The 19922-nt window shown below is 45.3% G+C and overlaps 2 protein-coding genes across 4 annotated transcripts in view; both read right to left on the reverse strand.

Moving 5' to 3' along the window:
* Positions 1-321: 321 nt before the first annotated feature.
* On the reverse strand, positions 322-11118 carry LOC128342009 (zinc finger protein OZF-like). Its single transcript, XM_053288800.1, has 2 exons — positions 11002-11118; positions 322-2599 (listed from the first exon to the last, which is right to left on the reverse strand). The coding sequence occupies exon 2, from the start codon at positions 2297-2299 to the stop codon at positions 1145-1147; it is 1155 nt and encodes a 384-aa protein (XP_053144775.1). The 5' UTR covers positions 2300-2599; positions 11002-11118; the 3' UTR covers positions 322-1144.
* Positions 11119-16601: 5483 nt separating this feature from the next.
* Positions 16602-19922, reverse strand: part of LOC128347151 (zinc finger protein OZF-like) — a 44905-nt gene continuing 41584 nt past the window's right edge. For all 3 annotated transcript variants that reach the window (XM_053301341.1, XM_053301340.1, XM_053301339.1), the window contains one exon: positions 16602-18928. In XM_053301341.1, coding sequence (XP_053157316.1) covers positions 17211-18848 — 1638 coding nt within the window. In that variant the 5' untranslated portion in view covers positions 18849-18928 and the 3' untranslated portion in view covers positions 16602-17210. The remainder of the gene's footprint in view (positions 18929-19922) is intronic.

Genomic DNA, 19922 nt, shown 5'->3' on the forward strand with positions numbered 1-19922 from the left:
CTTGCCTCACTCCCTCAGCTAAGGGCCACTACCATGGCTTTAAAATATCTCCATGCCACTTGCACATACAGATGTGGTTTGCCTACCAAAGACCAAGACATGGATTGGACCAGGGCTGCACAACTTGGGCCACCTGCAGATGTTGCCTACAACTCCCATCATAGCTTACTATTGGCCACTGTGGCAGGGGCTGATGGGAGTTGTAGTCCAAATGGTCTGGAGAGCCCTGGGTTGGGTAAACACCTGGGAAGAACGATGGCCACCATGCCCAGATTAAGTCTTGCTGGCAATGTTTGGAAACAGGACCACTTTAATACAGAGTGAGAAAAATGCATCTTACTTTATTTGCAAGCAGATCAAATACATTCAATTACTCATATGAAAAACATCTAAAAAGGAACAAACATTTCTATGCCACTGCAGTTTAATTCTGGAGGGAAAGTTGTTCCAACTTCTCTTCATGCTTTGAGGTTTCACATTGAAGTCGCATTTTCCAAGAAACAGAATTGAGGATATGATCAGATGTAGAATGAGCCAGTTGACAGAAAAGTCTTCACAACAATCTGATGAATGCTAGAAAGCCCAGATCTCTCAGAAGATGGTAGTTGCAACTACACCATGAATGCAAAAAGCTTCACAGTTCTCTTCCTTTTTAATCAAAACATGGAACCCGGCTCACTAAAAGGCATGGTTAAATCCACCACAAACTCTAAAAGCCCATCAGGTCCCTCACTGAGCCACGACTAAAAAGACTGTACTGCAGATCTTGAACCTTCCAAGCCTCAGAAATGCAAGATACTCAAAGTACATTCCCACCTAATCTGGAAATTGTATTGGGGAAAACAGACTGAAGGTCAGCTCCTGTGTGGAATCCTTGATGTGAAATTAATCTTGTGCCAAGACTGAGGTTCTTTCCACACTCCAAGGAGTGAAATAGTTTCCTGTGCGTTCTCTTGTGTTCATTAAGGCTCAATTGTTGGCATTTCTGCTAAAACAATAAAAATATTTAAAGTAATTTTTTTTAAATGGCTCAGTACATCACTAATGCCCTCACTGCAGTGCAAGCATTAGGACAGTGTCTTGCATTGATGGTTTCTTTCATGTGTATGAAGAGGTGGTGTGTCTCTCCACCCTCCAAGCATGATTATGGTTTCTTCACTTTGTGGGTTTTTTGATGTCTTGCAAGATTTGGTTTCTGAACAAAGCTTTTTCCACACTGCAAGCATGTATATGGTTTCTCCCCTGTATGGATTCTTTGATGTCTAGTAAGACATTGTTTCTGAGTGAAACATTTTCCACATTGCAAGCATGTATATGGCTTCTCCCCTGTGTGGCTTCTTTGATGTCTACTAAGATGCTGTTTCCGAGTGAAGCTTTTCCCACACTCCAAGCATGTATATGGTTTCTCCCCTGTGTGGCTTCTTTGATGTCTACTAAGATGCTGTTTCCAAGAGAAGCTTTTCCCACACTCCAAGCATGTATATGGTTTCTCCCCTGTGTGACTTCTTTGATGTTGAGTAAGATGCTGTTTCAGAGTGAAGCTTTTCCCACACTGCAAGCATGTATATGGTTTCTCCCCTGTGTGGCTTCTTTGATGTTGAGTAAGATGCTGTTTCTGAGCGAAGATTTTTCCACAATGCGAGCATGTATATGTGGATTTGTGGGTTCTTTGATGCCTAGTAAGATTAGTCTTCCACTTGAAGCTTTTTCCACACTGCAAGCATGTATATGGTTTCTCTCTTGTGTGCGTTATTTGATGTCTAGCAAGACTAATTTTCCAACTGAAGTGTTTACCACACTGCAAGCATGAATATGGTTTCTCTCCTGTGTGGATTCTTTGATGTCTAGTGAGATCCATTTTGCACCTGAAGCATTTCCCACACTGTGAACACTTATATGGCTTCTCACTTGTGTGGGTTCTTTTATGGGAATTAAGGTGATTAATATGACAAAACCTCTTTCCACACTGCAAGCACCGATATGGCTTCTCTCCTCTGTGTGCTATTTCATGTCTTCTAAGGTGTGAGTACCACCTGAATGTTTCGCCACACACAGAGCATTTATATGTTTTCTCTTCTCTGTGAAATGTTTGCTCTCTAGAAAGGGACCACAAGGCCCTTTCTTTTTTAGATTGGCAGGCTTTAGTGTCTTGCTTGGAAGTAGCCAAGAGTGCTTGAGAATCATTGCAGAGTGCACCCCACTCCGGCATCTGTAGGGGAGGCAGGCAGGGTGCTGTCTCTAACCCTATGGAGGGCAGCAATGCTTTAGACTTCAGCCGGCCTGAGTCTTCTGTGAGCATGTGCAGTCTCTCTTCTCCCGCCAGGAACTCCTCCCTTTGGGCTTCCTGGATCTGATCCTGTCTCTCATTGTATTCCTGTCCAGCCTGTTCTCTTGGTCTCCTGGGCGGGGATTCCTCCCAATTCCCTGCCTGGAAGTCATGAGGGGCGTCTCCTGTTTCTTTCTGCCCCTTCTCCTGATAGGGAGCCAGTGCGGCTTTGATCCTCCATAGGTCATCTGAAAAAATAGCTTCAGACTCTAGGAAGCTCCACGATAAAGAGGAATGGTCCAGGGTAGTGTGCTATGGGTCTTCCAGAGAAAGCTGGAATGGAAGAGAATGAGTATAGGGAAGCAACTGGGATTCAATAGGAGAGCCATGAATAATTTTTAGAAATCCTGAACAAATCCTACATTATACAGCTACAATAGCACCAGCATTATTAAGCTGGAGCTTGTTTTCAATGTTCCACCCTTACAAGCTTTAGTGATCAGCCTCCCCTCCCTCTGAAGTGTTAACAGGGAGTGAACTCTTGTCTCGACTGACAGGCTGGTGAACTCTAGGGCAGCCAAACAGTACACCAGGTGGGTGGAACCTAGAGAGCGGTTGCTTGAATTCTGGGAAGAGGAAGGAGGGTCTGTGCTGGAGAAGCAAGTGTGGAAAGGGTTAGTGAGGGGCCTGCAGTTTTTGCTCACTCATGGTCAAAGCCAGCATGTAGGTTTCTCATGGAACAATTTCAGATCCTTGAATGACTGGATTGCAGGAAGCTTGATTCTCATCAGGTGTTGGGTGAGTTTTCAAGGAAAAGAGGATTCAGCACAAGAGCATAGCAAGGTTGGAGAGGGCCCAGAGATAGAATGGGCCCCCCACACACTGAATACACACACACACACACACACACACACACACACACACACATACATATATCCTACATATACACTTATATATAACCTATGTGCCATAATAGAACATCATCCTAAATGATTTTTTAAAAGAATTTGTCAATTGTGGACGATGCAAGTCATTTAATGGTACTAGAGAAAGACATGCTGTTCTGGTAGCTCACATCAATTTTGGAGAGTCAATACAATTGAAGGAATCCCGGGCAGGTGAGCAGCTGGGGGAATAAGTCATGTGACTTGCCTCTGGGGGGGCCTATCAAGGTTGTGGGCCCCCAGGCAACTGTCTCCCCTTGCCCTATTATAGTTACGCCCCTGATTCAGCATAGGGAACAGTTTTAGTCAGATTTTGTATTAGAAACCTATATTTCATTGTGTGTGTACTTTACATATTCCTGATACTGTTCTATTATTATTTGCTGGCAACGTAATTAAATTCAGATACAATAGCCTACGCCCAAGCCACCTAAGGCATTGCAAAAGACTCTGTAAACCTTTCAGCATGCCTAAATGCAACTTGAAACTGAAGCGTAAGACAACCTATTTTTGTAAGCTACTAAGTATTTTTGAGTGTATTTAAAACCTAAAATCCTCTGACACAAGCTTTCTGTAGTAACTGAATAAAAATGTTCTTTTGTTCCACCTCTCAGAGTTGGTTTTGAACTCAAGAAAAGGGGAGAGTGGAAAGGGGATTTCTCTGGTGCAAAAGCATTCTCAAGTGCTCAGTAGCTTTTGGTTTTCTCAAAAAGAGTAAGCCTACACGTGGAAGGTTTTTATACTTCTCCAATAGCAAAATAAAGAGAGTTTCCCCTGGGATTCCACCTCAAGCGCAAGGAGGTTCAAGCTCTGTCAATAAGAGGGGGTGGTGGCAGCACCGGAAATATAGATTAGTTTTATGAGAAGCCCAGCCAGGCAGCTCGCCAGGGATGATTCAGCATTTTCTCCCTCGCATGAGCTGCTCTGCTATAAAGGCTGTAATGTGTTATATAAGCCCTGGACATTCTATTGCTTTTCAAGCCAAAACCATTTGTCTGATCTGCCTGGCCATCAGCACATATTTACTAGGTGACAAGAGATCCCCCGCCCCATGAAAATATAATGAACATCCCATTGTTTGCCTTTGGTCTTTCAGCTGGACATTGGCCTGGGGAGGGATGCATCCAGGCAGGCATTTAACAAGTGCAGTTTCCCTAATCACTTCCTAGAGGTGCCCCTGATGAATTTTTGCCTGATTATTATTATTATTATTATTATTATTTCGATTTCTATACCGCCCTTCCAAAAATGGATCAGGGCAGTTTACACAGAGGAATAATAAATAAATAAGTTGGCTCCCTGTCCCCAAAGGGCTCACATTCTAAAACAAAACATAAGATAGACACCAGCAACAGTCAGTGGAAGTACTGTGTTGGGGGTGGAGAGGGCCATTTACTCTCCCCCTGCTAAATAAAGAAAATCACCACAGTAAAAGGTGCCTCTTTGCCCTGTTAGCAGGGATGCATATCTGATCAAGGCAAAGTGTGGGTGCATGGAGCCTCATTTCTAAAGACATCATTGTATACCAGACAGTACAAAGTCTTTTCAACTTGTATGGCACATACATTAAAATGGGCACCTTAAATTGCAGTTTACATTCTTTTTAGGGCACAAATGAAAATATAAGGAAGCTTCACTCTTATTTTAAACCAAAGGTTTTTGGATTACCGAATATTTGAAGCGAGCTAGCTCCTTGGGCAGGAACAGAGAGATGGCCTGTCTCCTTCCTGGTCTCACATTCTGGATTTGGGTTGGGTCTGCCTGAGGTTCACTTCATGATTCTTATCCAAAAAGGATCTCTTGCTGGCAGCAGGTTTGGTCCAGTGAGATATTTGTCTCTCCTTCTCCATCTCCAAGTTTGGGGTCTCTACATTCAATTTTAGAACCGCTTTCACACTGCCCACTTTTATTAGAACAAATGAGTAGGGGTGTGCAATTCAGATTTTCCGTGTTTTGGTTCGGACCCAAACCGAAACACCCCTGTTCTGTTCTGTGCCTGAATTTGCCCACCCGAATCACCCCTGATTCGGTTCGGATTCGGATTAACCTGAATCTGAATCGATTCGGGTAAAAAAAGGGTCCTGGGGACAAAAGAGTGGGGTGGGGTGGTAGTGCCCAATGGGTGGAGGCTACCACCCAAATTTTAGGGGGATTTGGCAGGGCTGATTTTTGGTGAATTTCTGAAGTTTACGCATTTTTAAGGTTTCCCCCCATTAGGTAGAATGGAGGGTGTATCGCTTCACATCAGGGGGAAAGGGGTGGCCTAGAGCGGTGTGGGGTTGGTGGTAGTGCCGGGTAGGGGCAAGGAAGCTTCCTGAATTTTTTCAAAGGATTTGGGCAGAGGGCTGATTTTTGGTGAATTGTTGAAGTTCACATGTCTTTAAGTTTTAGATTCCATGATAGCAGATGAGAGTGGATTCATGGTGTGTCATTGAAAATCTCATTTGCTATCACAGAATCCACACTCAGAACACCTCAGAAGCAACAAAACTCCAACAAATAAAATCACCAAAAACCAGCCCTCTGCCTAAATCCTTTGAAAAAATTCAGGTAGCTTCCTTGCCCCTACCCCGCACAACCACCAAGCCCACCCTGCTCTAGGCCACCCCTTTCCCCCCGTCGTGAAGCGATTATACCTAAAGGGGGGAACCTTAAAAACACTTAAACTTCTGAAATTCACCAAAAATCAGCCCTCTGCCCAATCACTCTGTAATTGGGGTGGTAGCCTCCACCCATTGGGCACTACCACCCCACCCCACTCTTTTGGCCCCAGGACCTTTTCAATTAAAGTGACAGGAAAGCAATTTCTGCATTGAAATCAATGGAGGCAAAAAGGCGGGAAATTCAAAGAGACGTCAAACTGAAAACGGAGGGGGAAGAAGAAGACAAGACAGGCACTTTTCTGGGGCACAAAAAGGAGACCCGAAACACCCAAAAAATTCGGACCCGAAACAGGGGTGATTCGTTTCGGGTCTGATATTTTTCGGGAATCGTCGGGGGTGATTCGGTTCGGCTCCGAATCACCCGAAATTGGTCGTTTCGGGCACAGATCGTTCTGTGCCCGAAACGTTTTGCACATCCCTACAAATGAGTCCCACTGATTTTAGTTCTTTGGATTGCAGGTTGTCTTTCTTTGGCCGGTTAATGTAATTCTGGGGCACGTTTGGCCACTTTGCCAAGGCATTTGGGAATTTCAGTTTACAGTAAGAAACCGTAGCTTTCAGCTAGGCATTTGATTATTTAATAGAAGACACAAACATATTAGAAAAAAAGCACAGGAATTCCTTTTCGCTTCCACTGATAGATAGTTGTCCTCATGTTCCTTTTTGGGCTGCTCTGCTTGGTCAGGCTAAACTTCCCGGAATCGCTGAATGGCTACCGGGGGGTGCTGCTCTGCCTGAGGCGTGGCATTAGGCTGGCTAGGACGGGCAGCCCCTGCTCTTGAGCATCGGGGCTGGTTCGAGCCGAGGTGTGTTGCCCTATGCCGTAGGTCAGGCACGTCCTGCTGGCACATGCTTTGGGATACCGCACTGGGTGAGGTGGTGAGCCAATCCCTGCTCTTTAGATTTAATAAGAAATTAAATAAAACTGTGGTCCTTGTTACACCAATACTCTGTGTATCGTGTCTTCTTGGGTGCTTGGCAATGTGTGAGCTCTTTCCACGAGTTCCATAGAGAATATTTCCCCACCACATTTGGGGACAGACAGAGCTGTAAAATTTCTAAACACATTCAGAGGCAGCCAGGCTTGCCACCTTCTTTATCAGCCTCTGCTCCTGTGCCTTTAACTGAAACCTGACCCAGGGAAGTTGTACAAAAACGAAAGCTTTCCAGATCCTAAATGAAACGGCAAGAAAAGCTGCTCTTTCTTCTTGGGCAAGTTGCTGTTGAATGACAGGGGGGAGAAAATCTGATAAAGAATTGGCAAACCTGTATTAAGGAAAGAGAGAGAGTGAGAGGTCCCAGCCCAGTGGAACTGAAAAAAGGAACTACGAGAGAACCCCAATGAAGCAGCACTTCTGGGACCAACAGCAGAGGCAGGACCGGGAAGGTGTGGTGGAGGTGAATGATATTGGTTGCATTCACGTGCCAGGTGCTGTGGTTCCACTCTGCTTCCCCACCCACTCTCCTGTCCCAATTTAGACAACAGGGAGAGTGTACAGTCACTGAGACTGCAGAGAGGAGTTAATACTGGCTGTTATTACACTGGCCTGTATTTTTGGACTATGCTGGACACTGGAGGCTCATAGTGAAAAAAGGGAACAATGGACTGGAAACTGAACTGAATGGAAAGATCTAGAGATGTGCATTTCGTTTCGGACACAAAACGGGCCATCTTGACTGTTTTGTAGCCAAAACAAAACACCCAATGCTCAAAACAGAAAATTTTGTAGCTAAAACAAAACATCGCTGTTTTGGATACAAAACGTTTTGTTGTTTCGGCTGTTTTGGAACTCCATTTTGCAATTGCAAAAAGTCTTTCTCCTTCAGTCTCCATTTTGAGTTTTGACATCTGTTTGAATTTCCAGCCCTTCCAGCCCACAGATTGGCCAGCGAAAGCATGGGCTGATCTGCTGGCAACTGCCTCCTTATTCCTTTTAAGCAAATTTAAGGTTAAATTTTACCCTCATTGGCTAGTGGGGCAGTGGGGCAGTGTGCATTTCATTGTTGTTGTTTCACACTGTTGTGTGTAGATTAATTGCAATTCGGACAGGGGTGTGTGTGTGGATGTGCATGACCTTTGGGAATTGGCCTGATTTTTTCCAAAGCTCTGCTGTTGTTGATGTGTGATGTTGATGTTATTTGGGGTGGATTTGGGGCAGAAAGGGGGCTTTAGGGGCAGAAGAGTGGTTCAGGTGGTAGTGCCCCAATGGGTGCCTGCTGCCACCCAGATTCCAAAGGAATTGGGAAAAGAGCTGATTTTTAAAGAATTTCTGAAGTTGACATGTCTTTGGGGCAGAAAGGGGGCCTGAGGGGCAAAACAGTGGGTTGGGTGGCAGTTCCCCAAGGGGTGCCTGCCACAACCCAGATTCCAAAGGAATAGGGCAAAGGGCTGATTTCTTAGGAATTGTTGGAAGTTTACGCTTCTTTAAAGTCCCTCCCACCCAGGGAATAATGGAGGTTTCAGCAGACCCATAATTCCACCCAGCGGGCACTAGGGTGGCCGGGAGTGAGTGGTGGTGTAGTGCACATAGGGTGCCAACCACCCCATGGGTTGCTAACCCATGGGGTGCTGTGTTCTGTTGTTTCTGAGGTGTTCTCAGAGAGGAGAGCTGGTCTTGTGGTAGCAAGCATGACTTGTCCCCTTAGCTAAGCAGGGTCCATCCTGGTTGCATATGAAAGGGAGACTCGCAGTGTGAGCACTGTAAGATATTCCCCTTAGGGGATGGAACCACTCTGGGAAGAGCAGAAGGTTCCAAGTTCCCTCCCTGGCTTCTTCAAGATAGGGCTGAAAGAGATTCCTACCTGCAACCTTGGAGAAGCCGCTGCCTGTCTGTGAGGACAATACTGAGCTAGATAGACCAATGGTCTGACTCAGTATATGGCAGCTTCCTATGTTCTGAGTGTAGATTATCTGGTAGCATATGAGATTTTCAACAGCAAACCATGAATCCACTCTCATATGCTACCAGAGTATCTACATTCAAAACATCTCAGGAACAACAGAACCCAGCACCCCATGAGTTAGCAACCCATGGGGTGGTTGGCATCCTATGTGCTCTACACCACCACTCACTCTGGGCCATGCTGATGCCCCCCAAGTGCAGTTATGGGGCAGGAATTATGGAGGTCCATCATTCCCTATTGGGAAGAACTTTACAGATGTGCAAACTCCATTACATCTTGAAAAATCAGCCCTCTACCCAATTCCTTTGAAATAATTCTGGCAGCTTCTTTTCTCCCACTGGGCACTACCACCCACCCTACTCTGGGCCACCCCTTTTCTCCCAACATGAAGCTATACTTTTGCTGAAACCTCCATTCTTCCCTATGGGAAAAATCCTATACTTCAAAAATTCACCAAAGATCAGCCTTTTGCCCAATTCCTCTGAAATTTGGGTGGTAGTTTCCACTCATTGGGCACTACCACCCCCACCCGCTAGTTTTTCCCCGGAGCCATTTTTTAAAATCCAAAACATTTTGGATTCAGATTTTACAATTTCGAACAAAGAATAAAATTTGGGTGTTTGGGATTGGCTGATTTCGAACAAAGAACAAAATGGGGGTGTTTCGGATTCAGGCCAAAAACAAAACAGCGGAGGGGGGGAAACACACAACCCTAGAAAGATCTAACATTCTGTTGTGTGCTATGAAAGAACTCTAGCAGAGAGGATAAACTAATGTCGCTTCAAGAAAGGGGCCTCCAGCAAGAAATGCAGGTACAGTCTGGCCCCATATAGCCAAAAACAGAATGCGGAGATAAGGCAGCAGATAAATTGTTGGGGGTTTTATAGGTCTTTGAATGTATGTGGAGATTTGAAGATAGCTTTCATTGGCTCCTTGTCAACAAAAATATATGGTAAATATAGGTTAAATAAATAAATAAAAAGATGTGATCATTGGGCTCTAGGGTGTCGATCATAGGAAAAGCCTACCGAACCATGGCAATAAAAGAACCAGGTCATTTTAGAGAATTTTCAGCTGTGTGGGCTTACTCCATCCTTGAAGGACAGCCCACACTGCCAATCAAGGTGGGAGAGAGGGAGGAGCTCTCTCCCTCAACTCCAGTCCAGCTCAATGCAGCTTACACTGCTACGTTCAGATGGAAAGGAAGCTTCATGGTCCTGGGTTTGGAGCAGTGATATTGCTCGCTGCAAACTGAGGATTGAAATTGGAGTCTCCTCCTGAGCCCAACCTCAGGTCTGACAATGGATGGAACTGGAGTTGCACACCTTTGGATGCAACGGTAAGGAAACCACAAGTCCCTGCAACTTAGTTTCCCAGTTACATGCAAATGCAGCCATATACAAAATCACCTATCTCAGCCTCAACTGGGGCATGCCGCCCCTGACTAAAGAAGAGGATCTAGAAGTCCTTTTTTGTAGGGTCAGCTGTATCAACATGGAGGATTAGTCAAATGCAAGAGGTGAGCCGCCCTTCCATAAAGCAGCAGCCTGGACGAGGGTAAACCAGGCTGGCTGTGGGAACCCAGGAAAACCCCAGAAGAGGCTGGCTAGATCAGAACAAAGGGAGTCCAAGCTCCCACCACTCCTGATCACTAGCCAGAGAGTCCAAATGCAAGACTTCCCTCCCTCCCTCCTCTCTCTGCCTTTCAACAACAACTGCTCTTCAGAGGCATTTCCTCACTGAACCAGGAGGTTCCATTTGCTAATCCAGAAGAGGAGCCATCCTCTGACCCAGCAAGTGCCGAGATTACTCGGGAGTTTGGGGTGATAGATTTTGTCTAAACTTATATTTAGTAATAGCAAGCCAAGTATTGAATGTCCACCAGATGACACCTAGTCTCATTCCTGCTGACATTCTCCAGGAAGCCTGTATGGGCCATTCTGATTTCCAAAGTCAGAGGTACAGAAGGAATCAATAATGAGACAGCAACTCCTTCTCTCTCCCTTTTGGGGCTCCAGGGTGCTGCTTCCACAGAGCTTTATCACAGAAGGCACTGCCAAAGGGATTCTCCTGCTTCCCAGGATGTTAAATGCACAAGCTCCCCCACCTCTTGCTCTTCTACTAGAGGATTCTGGCTATGTATCTGCCACTATTCCTCCTTCTCCAAGCAGGGAGTCCTTTGCTTCACCTCTCTTCTTAGGAGTTCCACCACTTTTCCACTTACCCCAATTCCTGCAGAGCTAAGGAAGGCAGATTGACAGGATCCAGTCCCAGGAAAGAAGAAGCACTGAAGAAGCAGCTGTGAGATCCATGGGAAAGAGCAGACAGTGACTTAAGTACCTCCACCCCCCATTCTAAAGGCAACAGCTGTTTGCCATTTCTTTGAGATTTGCAATGCTTTCTGGGCATTGTAGTTCAGAGCAAGAACAAAGCTCAGTCAGGTGAAGGATCCAGAGAGGTTGGGATGGGCGGGGTGAGAGCTGAAACCTGCAGGTTTCTAACAGGTAGTCCTTCTGGGTGGAATGGAAAGGCAGAAAAATGTAGAAAGGGAGGCAGTCTGGGTGAATAGCCTGAAATGACTCCACTTTGCATTGATCACACTTCCTCACGCAAGAAACCTCTTTGGCTGGGAGACTTCATGGACTGTCTGCAATTGGTTGAGTCTCACCCTGGAAAACAGTATCTCCAGAAGTCCACACAGATCATCTGGCCTGGTTAACGGAAGTATCTGTGGGGCCAGTACTCTGTGTTGCTATTAGGAGGCTTTCTTTTTCAGCCCTTGCATACTGAGTTTCCATATGAATTACACCCTGAGAAACCATTCTGCCCCTTTTGTGACTGTAGGAGCTTGCCTGGGGAGTCTAGCAGCTTGCCAGTGCCCTTAAGTGAGTGCAGCTGCATGTTTTCAGGTGTTAATAAAGACAATGCCTCATGCTGACATGGCCTCTGCAACAGTCAGTCAGTCTTGTCTTGCTAATCTCCTAAACCCCTTTGGAACTATCCACAAGCATAGAGTGGTGATCCACTGGATCCTGTAAACCTGTGTTTTTGAAAATGCTTTTGATCAAATGCCTCACCAAACATTCTTGAACAAACTTAGCAGCCATGGGATTAGAGCAGGGGAGTATATAGGGAAAATAGCGCCTAGGGCAAGCACTGAAATTGCGCCCCCCCGTCCAAACAGCTGACACCCATCTTTTAATGGAAGGTGAAATGCTTGTATTGTGTTAAAGATTTCAAGCATGAGTACATCCATTCCAAAAGAAATATTGATTTCTTTTCACTATTATATGGCTTCTCTTTCACTGAAGGTGAAATTGAATATTTCTTTTGCAAATGAACAGTCAGTATCCCCATCCATGCTGTAGCAGATCAACTGGTACAGCTGAAAAAAAAATCTTTAAATTCATGCAGGAGCGGGGGGTGGGGGAGGAGGGTGGTTGAGTAAAATGTTTGCGTGTAGTGGTTAGAGGGTTGGACTAGGGCTGGGGAGACCCAAGTTCAGATCCCCATTCAAGCCATGAAACTTACTGGTGACTCTGTGTCAGCCACTTATTTCTCAGCCTAACCTCTCTCACGGGGTTGTCGCAAGGATAAATATAATCATGCAGTCCTCTGAACTTCTTGGAGTAAAAACAGGTTATAAATGGGAAAAACCAACACATTAGGTGCTTGCACCAGCACCTGACTGACTAATCCATACCTGATTGCCCAATCCACATCTGTCCCACACCCCCCCCAAGTGAGCACTTGCTGTTTATTTCAGGCAGCGTTTGCTGCCTGAAAGCATCTATTCCCCTTTCTCTCCCTCCAGAGAGGGAGAGAAAGGAAGAATAGATACTTTCGGGCAGCAAGCACTGCCTGAAATGATGCCGAAGAGCCTGAGCAAGCTTCTTTGGTGTCATTTCAGGCAGCGCTTGCTGCCTGAAAGCATCTATTCTTCCTTTCTCTCCCTCTCTGGAGGAAGAGAAAGGGGAATAGATGCTTTCAGGCAAAAAACACTGCCTGAAATAAATGGCAAGTGCTCACTGGGGGAAGCGCGCCTCTCCGGACCGCAGTTGGGGCAGGAGGAGGGGCATGGCAGGCATTTGTGGGCCCCCTGCAATGGTGCCGAGGGCATGTGCCCTGCCAGCCCCACCCTCATTATGCCCCTGCATGAGAGGACAGGTCCTCTTATGGATTGGCAGCCGGTTGAAGAACACAGACAGAGTGTAAGAATAAAAGGGCAGCCTGTCCTGATCCAATGGCCGCTAAGTTTGTTCAAGAGTTGTTGGTGAGGGACTTGGTCAAAAGCTTTTTCAAAAGCCCAGTTATAACATATCCACTGGATCACCACTCTCTCTATGCTTGTGGACACTTTCAAAGAAGTCTAGGAGATTATTGGTGGGAGAAGACCTACCCTTGCAGAGGGCATGAGGTGTTGCCTTTATTAACACCTGAAAACATAGAGCTGTGAAGAAAGTGGGCACAAGCAGCAGAGATGGTGGACAGCAGGAGGATTCCAGGGGAGTGCAGAGCTCCTGGGAGGAATGGGCAGGGGACAACCTGGAGCCATTGGAGGGAAGGCAGCCTCCAGGCCAGGAGTTTACCCCAGCCCTCCAGGCAAGTTCCTAAGCTCACAGAGGAGCAATATGGCTTCTCAGGGGCGTAAATAACATGGAAGCACTGCATGAAGATGCTCAAAAAGGAAGCCACTTTTTGTAAAATTTCTACTCATGGTGGGGGGGCGCTTATGAGTTTCCATAAGGACTTCCCTAATTCTGTCTTCACACCCTGCCCAGGAAGATGGGGATGCTAATTCATCTGAAGAAGCTTAAGCTCTGCATATGCTCAGAGAGACATTTCTCTTTCACTAATTCCCACAACACTCAGGTCATGCACATGCCAACTGGGAGAATCCTCCCACCAAGGATGGGTTTCAGCCAGGAGTTTTCCCTGTGGGTTGGTGTGGAGTTGCTACGTAGCACTGAGTTCCCCATGCATACCATCACTCTAGTTCACCTTGGGGCCAGGCCAAGCCAAATACTGAGTGATGCACAGCACTGGCTAGGAGTCCTCTTCTTGCAAAGCAGCAGCTGCATCTGTACATCCACAGGTGGACTCGGCCCATGCCACCTTCTCCTCTTTGCACCTTCTCCTCTTTGCACCTTCCTCATACCAAGGAGCAGCACAGGAGGCAGAGCAGCAGCCAGCATCACATCCGCTCCCAGCTTCTCCAGCACTGTGGAAGAACCTCCCCTCTGGCTCCCTCATTGGCCAGCACTCTCTACCTTCCCTCCCCCTCCTGGCTTCCTGGGTAGCATTGTGCACCACACAGCCATTTTTGAAAGAAAGAAAGAAAGAAAGAAAGAAAGAAAGAAAGAAAGAAAGAAAGTGAGCGCGTGAGAGAGAGACAGAGAGAGAGTGTGCAAGAATACTGCTTTCTGTAATAGAGAGTGTCTGCCTCTCCCCCTAGGCATCTCCAAGAGTTTGAGCCATCATTTCTCACTCAGAGAAGGTAGCTTCTGTATAGCTGAAGAGGATCCTTTTGAGGACAGGTTGCTACTGAGCATCAGAGGTGCACCTCAGTATTTTTGGAGCCTCCCATCCCGCTGCAAATTAAGCATCATTTTTTAACTTGAGGGCACAAACCATGCCAGCCAGTACAGACTAAAGAGGATTTGGGGGGTCCCCAGGGTTTGTGGAGGCCCTACACCTAGGCCCCAAAGTCCAGGGGTAAGAGTACCTCTGCTGAGCATGTGCCAGATGATCCATCTTTTCACCACAACAATCTAAAGCGGGTCAATTAATTGCATTGTTTAAACAAACACAAAAGCTGATATTAGGGGAAAGTACGTACTTGATGTTTCCCCTAATCTAACACAGGGAAGCAGATGGCCTAGGGAGCAAGTGGCTGTTAGTTCAAATCCCCGCTGGTGTGCTTACCAGACTGTGCCTAGTAAATATATATTTGTAGTCACCTATATTGGGCAGCAGTGATATAGGCCTGAGAGGGGGCATTGGTAAATGGAGAGCCAGCGTGGTATAGTGGTTAGAGTACTGGACTAGGACCAGGGAGACCCAAGTTCAAATCCCCATTCAGCCATGATACTTGCTGGGTGACTCTGGGCCAAGCACTTCTCTCTCTGCCTAACTTACTTCACAGGGTTGTTGTGAGGAGAAACTTCAGTATGTAGTACACCGCTCGGGGCTCCTTGGAGGGAAGGCGGAATATAAAAATGTAAGAAATAAAGTAAATAAATGAATCCCTCCTGTATTCTACCAAGAAAACCACATGGTTCAGTGGTCGTCAGGAGCTGACACCGATTCAACGACAGTCGAACACAAAACAGCTCTTCCTAAAGAGACTAAGCACCAATGAAGCAATTGACAGATTTTTGTCTTTTTCCCCCACCTCAGACTTTGTGGAGTTTGGATTTTATTAGGCAATGTTGCTGTCACATATCAAAATTTAAACTCCTATAAAGTAGTGATTTCTTCCCCTTAGTACCTTAAAATTGGCATGGATCACACTCAGACCCCCTCCTCCTGAACTGCCATGTTTTTCCAAATCAGGCTGTTGAACCATTTCCTAACCATGAACTCTAACCCCTCCTGCCTGGCCCATTTCTGATAGTAATGGTAGAATGTGATTTGGCTATATCACCCCTGATATAGTGCCACTTCCATGGCTTTAGAAGACCTGCATGCCACCTGTGTGTACAGAGTGGGTTCAGATTGCAAATAGCAAGAGTAGGGTTGGGCCAGGCCTGCACAACCTGGGCCATCCAGCAGAGGTTGCCTACAACTCCCATCATATCTGACTAACTGAGTGAAGCATATCAATGTTACGAGAAGTCAGTAAGGAGTCCACCCTAGCACACAAATGATCCGACCATCTCACCCGAGAGGGACAAACCTCCAGATCAGAAGTGGGGGTACAAATCACATCCAATTTAAGTAAAGTATCAAAATTTAGAAGTAATTCCCCCAGGAGGTGGTCACTCTCACACCGGATGACAATTCTAAAATTTACCAGCTGAGAAAAAAGCGAAGGCGAGATAGCCATATAATCAATTGTTGAAAAGCCAGCACTAGACCAATATGTATATTCAGCCAGATAATCACCGTACATTGCCCCATTAAGAATATGCAAATTTAGTTCGTCAAAAGTTTGTAATAGGCATAGCCCAGCAAAATTTCCCTTGGAGTCCTTAACTGACCAGTAAAATATGGGTATTGAATTTCCCCATCAAATGAACAAGATTCAAACTCAGCAAATAGGTTTTGATTGATGTCAGCCAGCCTGGCATTGAAATCGCCAGCAATCAACAAATGCGCTTGAGGATACAAACATTGAAGAACTTCTATATATAATTTCAGTTTAGACCATATTGTCTTAATGCAAACAATCCAATTCAAAGGTGGAATGTATACATTAATGAGTAATAGGAACAAGGCCTTAGATTTAACAAGAAGGGCCATAGCAAACTGGTCACAACTTGGTAGTGAAAGACATTCAAAATTGAGAGCAGTGTGAACTGATATGCAGAGACCACCAGTCACTCTGCCTCTATTCATTGGAGGAATAGCTGCAAGTGAAAATATAACAAAACTATTCAAATACGGGTCCTCGGTCATCCAACTCCCATCATACCTGACTATTGGCCACTGTGGCAGGGGATGATGGAAGCTGTAGTCTAAGAACAGCTGGAAGGACAAAGCTGTGCATCCCTGGGTTGGGTCAACACCTGGGAAGAGCTATTGGCATCCCTCCCCAAGTACTTGTTGCCTGGAAGCTTCTGGCTGGCTGTGGCTGGAAACAGGACCACTTGAATCCAAAGGGAGAAAACTACATCCAATTTTATTTATAAGCAGAGGAAATACATTCCAATCCTGATATTCAAAAATAATTTTTAAAAGCAGCAACCATTCCCGTCCCATTGCAACTGAATGCTGGAGGAAAAGACTTTCCAACTTCCCTCTTCTTCCTCATGAATTCACACTGCAGTTGCATTTTCCAAGATACAGGATTGGAGATATGATCAGATGTAGAATTTGCCAGGTGTCAGAACAGCCTACAGTGCAAGCTGAATAATGGGTCTTCTCTATTGGTAGGAAGCTCAGATCTCTAAGATGATAGCTGCAATTACTCCATCAATGGTAAAAGCTAGACGTATCACATTTCTCTCCCTTTTTATATCAAAACATTTCATAGCATTGAACCCAGCACACTAAAAGTCTCTATTAAAACCTTCAAAAATGATAAAACTCATGGAATTCCTCACTGAGCAGCCTGTAAGAAGGCTCTGCTCCAAACCCCGAAGCTTCCGAGGCTCAGAAATGTAGGACACTCAAAGAACATCCCCATCCGCACCTCATAATGTAGTTGTATTGGGACAAACAGACATAGTTTGCTTTGTGTGGATTCCATCAATAGAAGAGAAGCATGGGCTACTGAGGATCTTTCTGCATTCCAAGTGGCAAAGAACCTTTTTCTCCTGTGTGTACTCTCTTGTGGTCATTAAGACTTGATTTATCACCAAATATCTTGCTACATTGTGAGCATTTGTAGAATATCTTTCTTCGATGGCTTCTTTCATGTGCATGAAGGCTCAATTTGTCACAAAAACTCTCTTCACCATCAAATAATGTCTGCGGTTTCTTCACTTCATGGGTTTTTTGATGACTAGTAATATGATGTTTCTGAGCAAAGCTTTTCCCACACTGCAAGCATGCATATGGTTTCTCCCCTGTGTGGATTCTTTGATGTATAGTGAGATAACCTTTTTGAGCAAAGCTTTTTCCACACTGCAAGCATGCATGTGGTTTCTCCCCACTGTGGATTCTTTGATGTATAGTAAGATAACGTTTTTGAGCAAAGTTTTTTCCACACTGCAAGCATTCATATGGTTTCTCCCCTGTGTGGAATCTTTGATGTCTAGTGAGATCATTTTTCTGTGGAAAGCTTTTCCCACACTGCAAGCATGCATATGGTTTCTCCCCTGTATGGATTCTTTGATGTATAGTAAGATGAGGTTTCTGAGCAAAGCTTTTTCCACACTGCAAGCATGCATATGGTTTCTCCCCTGTATGGATTCTTTGATGTATAGTAAGATGGGCTTTCTGAGCAAAGCTTTTCCCACATTGCAAGCATGCATATGGTTTCTCCCCTGTGTGGATTCTTTGATGTACAGTAAGGTAACGTTTCTGAGCAAAGCTTTTTCCACACTGCAAGCAGGCATATGGTTTCTCCCCTGTGTGGAATCTTTGATGTCTATTAAAATGAGATTTATGAGCAAAGCTTTCCCCACACTGCAAGCATGCATATGGTTTCTCCCCTCTGTGAATTCTTTGATGTTTAGTAAGACTAATTTTCCACCTGAAGCATTTTCCACACTGCAAGCATGTATATGGTTTCTCTCCTGTGTGAATTCTTTGATGTCTAGTGAGATCAGTTTTCAACCTGAAGCATTTCTGACAGTGAGAACACTTATATGGCTTCTCCCTTGTATGGGTTCTTTCATGGGAATTAAGGTGCAAGATACGAGAAAAGCTCTTTCCACACTGCAAGCACGGATATGGATTCTCTCCTCTGTGCATTCGATGATGCTTAGTAAGATGTGAGCAGCACCTGAAAGTTTCACCACACACTGAGCATTTAAATGTGTTTGTTTGTTTTTTGGCAAGGTGCCTCACAACACTTTCTCTCTTAGATTGGCAGGCTTTAGTGTTTTGTTTGGAAGCAGCCAAGAGTGCTGGAGGCTCATTGCAGAGTGCAGCCCCCTCCGGCATCTTTGGGGGACGCTGGCAGGCTTCCATCTCTAACTCCATGGAGGGCAGCAATGCCTTAGCCTTCAGCTGGCTTGAGGCTTCTGTGAGCATGTGCAGTCTCTCCATTCCCTCCTGGAACTCCTCCTTTTGGGCTTCCTGGGTCTGATCCTGTCCCTCATTGTGTTCCTGTCCAGCCTGTTCTCTTGGTCTCCTTGGCAGGGATTCCTCCCAACTCCCTGCCTGGAAGTCATGAGGGGCATCTCCTGTTTCTTCCGACCCTTCTCCTGATGGGGGGCCAGTTGGGTTTTCATCTTCCATAGGTCACCTTGACAAAATAGTTTCAGACTCTAGGAGTCTGAATGGCCCAGGATAGTGTGCTGCGGGTCTTCCTGGGAAAGCTGGAATGGAAGAGAATGATTATAGGTAAGTAGTTGAGCTCCAATAGGAGAACCACAAATAACTTTTTAAATCCTTAACCAATCCTACATATATTTATTTATTGAATCTATATACCACCTTGTACAGAAATATCTATGCAGCATACAGAATTTAAAAATAAAATATAAAACATTTAAATTGATTAAAAGAAAACAATCATAATAGATAAAAGCGCACATAAAAATTTAAAAATTTGGTCTCAGTTGAAGGTGTGGGAAAATAGGTACGTCTTCAGGGTCCTCCTAAAAACAGAGAAAACAGAGAAGGAGATGCTCTTATTTCAACAGGGAGCCCATTCCAAAGAATGTGCAACCACAGGAAAGGCCCGGTCCCAAGTTGCCACCCAACTATTTGGCAGCAACAGTAACCAGACCTCTCCTGATGATCTTAATAGGCGACAGGGTTCACGACAGAGAAGGCACTCTCTTAAGTACTCTGGACTCAAGCCGTTAAGGGCTTTATAGGTAATAACCAGCACTTTGTATTTCACCCAGAAACATATTGGCAGCCTGTGCAGTTCTTTTAGAATTGGTGGTATATGGTCCTTTTGGACAAACCCATGGATCAATCTGGCTACCTCATTCTGTACCACTTTTAGTTTCTGAACTATGTACAAAGGCAGCCCTACATAGAGTGCATTAAAGTAGTCAAGCCAAGAGGTTACCAGCATATGTACCACCATTTTAAGGTAATTTGTCTCCAGAAATGTACGTATCTGGCATATCAACCGAAGAGGATAAAAAGCACCTCTGGTCGCAGCCTCAACCTGAGAAACCAGAGAGAGTTTGGGATTCAGGAGCACTCCCACACTACGAACCTGATCTTTTAGGGGGAGTGTAACTCCATCCAGAACAGGCAGATTTAAACCATCTCTCAGATCCCGACCCCCTACAAACAGTACCTTTGCCCTGTTTGAATTCAACTTCAGCCTGTTATCCCTCATCCAGCCCAATA

Source organism: Hemicordylus capensis, chromosome 2 (genome assembly GCF_027244095.1).
Source record: "Hemicordylus capensis ecotype Gifberg chromosome 2, rHemCap1.1.pri, whole genome shotgun sequence".
Classification (NCBI taxonomy): domain Eukaryota; kingdom Metazoa; phylum Chordata; class Lepidosauria; order Squamata; family Cordylidae; genus Hemicordylus; species Hemicordylus capensis.